At 37.9% G+C, this 4,446-nt stretch overlaps 1 protein-coding gene across 1 annotated transcript in view; it reads left to right on the top strand.

Annotated features, from left to right (window-relative positions):
* STK39 (serine/threonine kinase 39) overlaps positions 1-4,446 on the top strand; it is a 317,667-nt gene that overhangs the window by 255,966 nt on the left and 57,255 nt on the right. The window contains exon 16 of the mRNA XM_019522752.1: positions 3,589-3,657. Within this exon, the coding sequence (XP_019378297.1) occupies positions 3,589-3,657 (69 nt within the window). The remainder of the gene's footprint in view (positions 1-3,588; positions 3,658-4,446) is intronic.

Here is a 4,446-nt window from a genome sequence, read left to right as displayed (position 1 = left end):
TCTCTGTCCCTCTTGGGTACTGTGCTTCATTACATTTTAATGTGTTTGATGCATTTTTTTTCCAGAAACTCTAGAAAGGAACTTAATGACATACGATTTGAGTTTACTCCAGGCAGAGGTAAGGCTTTTCTTTAATTGAAATTATTCTTATATTGCTCAAAAGGGTATTTCAAAAATTGATTACTGTTTATAGTTAATATAAATCACCACTCTGAAGTGTTTTCTCTGCTGCTACTTAACCTGAACAAAAATTTTCCAGAGTATATAAATTTTAGTAACAAAGCTGTATAGTATACAGTATATATTATAAGATTGTATATAGATAGAGAAGTATTTGTCAGTTTCACATTGTTCATTTAATGAAAAATTCTGTACATAGATCACTTTGAGTGATACATAAGAATCAGAGAGTCAAATGCACATTTTTTATGGTGGAGGAATAAATAAGTGATCATAGTGCAAGGTTTGGAAAACAGAATATAATATCCTGAAAGCAAGTAAGGGTTATGGTTTGAAAAATGACTATAAAGATGTCACTGTAGGGTTCTGCATTTGAGTCTCTGACTTTCCTAAAAAAATTGCTGAGTTAACAGGTAAGAAGAGTTTCACAAAGCATTTCACAAACTCCGTCTTTAACAAAAAAAACTTGAATTATCTTTCTGGCTGTATCTTTGTCAGAAATAAAGCTTCTGATGTTGGGACTTTAGAATCTAGCTCATTCTTGCAGAGTTGTATTGGTTTTCCAGTGCGACCTGGTATAAGAAGCCATGAAACTTACTTTGTCTGAAAAGAGAAGCAGATACTACTTGGATATATGACACAGAGGAAGTTGATCTATTGTATTGCAGTTGCGTTGGGCCATAGCTGCACCTGATATTTCACAATAGTCCTTTTTACTCCGTTAAAGATGCTTTTGAAAGTGTTTCTGTCCAAAAATGAATCCAAGTTGAGAAAGCTGTAATGATAACATAAGTAAGAGGTCTTTTTTTTTTTTTGTACGGTGACTGGGGAGGGGAAGGAGTAGAGGGACATGTTTGTGTGTATGGATCCAGACAAACACTAGATCAGTAATTCTCAACATTTTTAGACTCGAGGCATCCCTCAAAAACTCCAGCTCTTAGTTTCACTCATTTTTAGACTACAGAAAAATAACAATGATTCTTCTATTGCAATGAACTTTAAAAGACCATAACAGGGCAGAATCGTTTTAACACTGTGAGTTCGTATTCAAAATCTCTGTGAATCATGTTTGCACACCAACATTGCTAACATTGTATGGCATCCAATAACACCCTTAAAAGGATCTCAAGGCACCCTAACATGCTGTGGTACCCTGGATGAGAATTGTTGTAATAGGGGACAGGATCACATCATCCCAGTATTCTAGTCTGATCCAACCTCCTCCCTTTTTTATATAAAAGACCCAACATAGCATTGTAATTCTAAGCTTCGAAGTTGGGGCTGACTTAGGCACCATCTCTGCTTCCTCAGCTCTGGCTCTTTACAGCAGCTGAACTCTTTGGAGTGAAGCAGCCACACCCAAAGAATAAAAATTGTGAGACCTGAGGACATCTTTCCTAAGGCCAGATTTTGTTAGGTTTGTAGGTGGGTAAAAGCACCTAAGTGCAGCCCTATTCCACTCTGCTCAAGTCCATGAAAAACTTTTAACAGAAGGTGGGTGAGGTCTTTCACCTACTGGCTTGCTTTTTTTTGAGACTCAGTCTTAAGGATAAGATGCGTTACAAAAGCAGATGTGATGTGGGGTTTCAGGGACTTGAACAGGGAGGAATAGAATTACATTTAGGTGCGTGTGATCCATGTAGATTTTCGATAGTGGAACAGAATCTGTCCTTTAATATCTGTCCCACAGCTACCAACATCTCTGGTCTAAAGGACTGTGGATATTGTGACTCTCAAGCTTAAGTGCAAGGACTTACCTCTCACCTGTCTGTCTGCCCCAAGAATAACAAATCATTAAAGCTTTAGACAGCACTTGTATTGAGTTGAATGGGTCTGAGAGAGGGTTGGCAAGCTGGGCAGTTGACCACCTGTTATTTGACCAAGGTCAAATACGGTCACATTCCATAAAACCCAGAATTTCCTCGTATAAGTGGCTGCCTACCTTCTTTACTGTGTTATCAAGAGCAAAATCTGAGGGCTCTTTTTCCCCCTGCTATGCAGGAGTCAAGATCCACACACACACACAGGTCATTTCGGAGCGGACACCCACTGCTGTCCTCTCCCTTGAGCATTTCCTTCATCCTTTCCCTTCCCCCTATTAAAAGGAGCTACTGAGATGCGGGAAAGACAAACCCAGGACCATAGAAAAGCTAACTTTTGTCTTTTATGGTTGTGATGTGTGGGTTTATTTCTGTTTGATTTCTTTTGTATTGTAGATGTTGTGCTGACCCTAGGGTTCTGGGATAAAAGCCAAGGAGAGAAGAACTGTTCAGTACTAAATTTGGCAGGCAAGGTTCTTTGGTAAGATGTGATATCTTTTATTAGACCAACTGAGTAGTTGGAGAACAAGGTTTTGGATCTAGTCACCTTTCATCAGGCATAGGTAGTCTCTGCTGGTCTGAGACTCCAAGGAAAGAGAGAAGCTAAAACTTTTAGCTTCTCTTATTCCTTGGAGTCTCAAACTAGCAGAGACTCTCTGGGCCTGACAAAGGGTGACTTCACCCAAGAGTTTGCTAAGAACGTTTTTTACAACTATTCAGCTGATCTAATAAAAGATATCACATCTAACCAAAAAAGGTTGCCTGCCTATGTCTTTAGATCAGGAGTGGGCAATTATTTTGGACGGCGGGTCACTTACTGAGTTTTGGCAAGCCATGAAGGGCCACATGACAGTCAGCCAGGGGCAGATAAATATTAATTTTCTAAATGTTTCAGGGGCCCTGCAGGCCGAATAGAATGGCCTGGCAGGCTGCATCTGGCCTCCGGGCCGCATTTTGCCCACCCCTGCTTTAGACCAACATGGCTACGACCAAAAACTTGGTCCTGAATTTTACATTTATACTTACCAACTTTGTTGGTTATAATAATTCATACATTTCTTTAATTTCACTGTTTCACAATGCCACATTAATTTTAAACAAACCTGTTTTTTTGTAATTAGCACAAGTGGATAAATAATGGATACTTGATCATGATTTAATAATATATGACTGGTCAGTTGACCAAGTATTTTTTTCATTGGTCAAATACCAAGCCCTAGTACCGTGGGGATTAGGAAGAATGTCAGGACACATGGCAGAAAACCCAGCTTTATTTTCTTTAAGTAAATTCCTAATTAGATAATGAAGGAGAGGCCAGTGTTCAAATAATGATCTTTATAGGATTCATAAAGATTCAAATTGTTATCTTGGGTATGTACGGTTGTACAGTGGATGATGGGCAAATTATCAATGGAAAATCATGTTGGGTTTGTGTTTCCTAATGAAGACCATTTTGAATTCAAACCTACTTCTGTGAATATTTGAAACTGAGATATAGGTAGGTATTTTAAATTTCAAACACTTCTTTTGGGGTTTTTTGTTTTTATTTTATGGACATGAATAATTATTCATTTCACCTTTTGGACAGATACGGCAGATGGCGTTTCTCAGGAGCTGTTCTCTGCAGGCCTGGTTGATGGCCATGATGTAGTTATAGGTAAATTACATTTAGCTTACAATTAAACTCTTGCTACATGTCTGTGTTTAAATGGATGTACAAAATGTATAATCTGTTTTTTTACAAAATCCTTGATTTTTTTATTTTATTTCATTTTCGTGTGTGTATTTATTTTTACATGCACAAAAGAGTCTGGCCAGTTTTGATGGAAATCCAGCCATTGTTTTTTGGATGTTGAAACTCCTGGTGCTTTAACAAAAGTTTTATTTCCTTAATGTACGGCTCCTTCAGTTACTTACTTTGCAGTAATTGATAACTTTTGTGATAACTTCATTTTTAATTTGTTTAATAGAAAATTGACCTTAAAGAGTTAAGATTTGTAAGTGGGATTTTCCAAAGCAGTTGACAATGGCCTAATTTTGCTCTTACTGAAGATGTTAGCAGATCTCCCATTGAGTTCACAGTGAAGAGAATCAGATTGTGTTCAGGCAAGTCCTAGGGGGGAAGCTGAATCTTGAGGTTATGCAGTCACTGAGGAAAAACCTAGCGTCACTTTCCCCGAGCACACTTTGGGCATCTCTTCTGAAAAACTAAACCAGGCAAAATGTGACTGTTTTGGAAAGGTTTCTTTCCTGACGCATTCATTTCAGGAAAAACAAACCAAAAAAAAGATTGCAAGAGACAATAGTCCTGTTTTACCAAAATAAAGGAATCATTGAGCATCATAACAAGGGAAACTTTTTTTTTCCTGTTGTATTTCATTGCCACTTTGAAATAAATGTAATCCGTAGTTTTGCATCAGTAGAGGTCATGTTGATTTTTGCCAGT

This window comes from Gavialis gangeticus, unplaced genomic scaffold, assembly GCF_001723915.1.
Source record: "Gavialis gangeticus isolate Ggan-Ray unplaced genomic scaffold, GavGan_comp1, whole genome shotgun sequence".
Lineage (NCBI taxonomy): Eukaryota > Metazoa > Chordata > Crocodylia > Gavialidae > Gavialis > Gavialis gangeticus.
The sequence above is the reverse complement of the archived record's forward strand: the minus strand, read 5'-3'. Positions and strand labels throughout refer to the sequence as shown.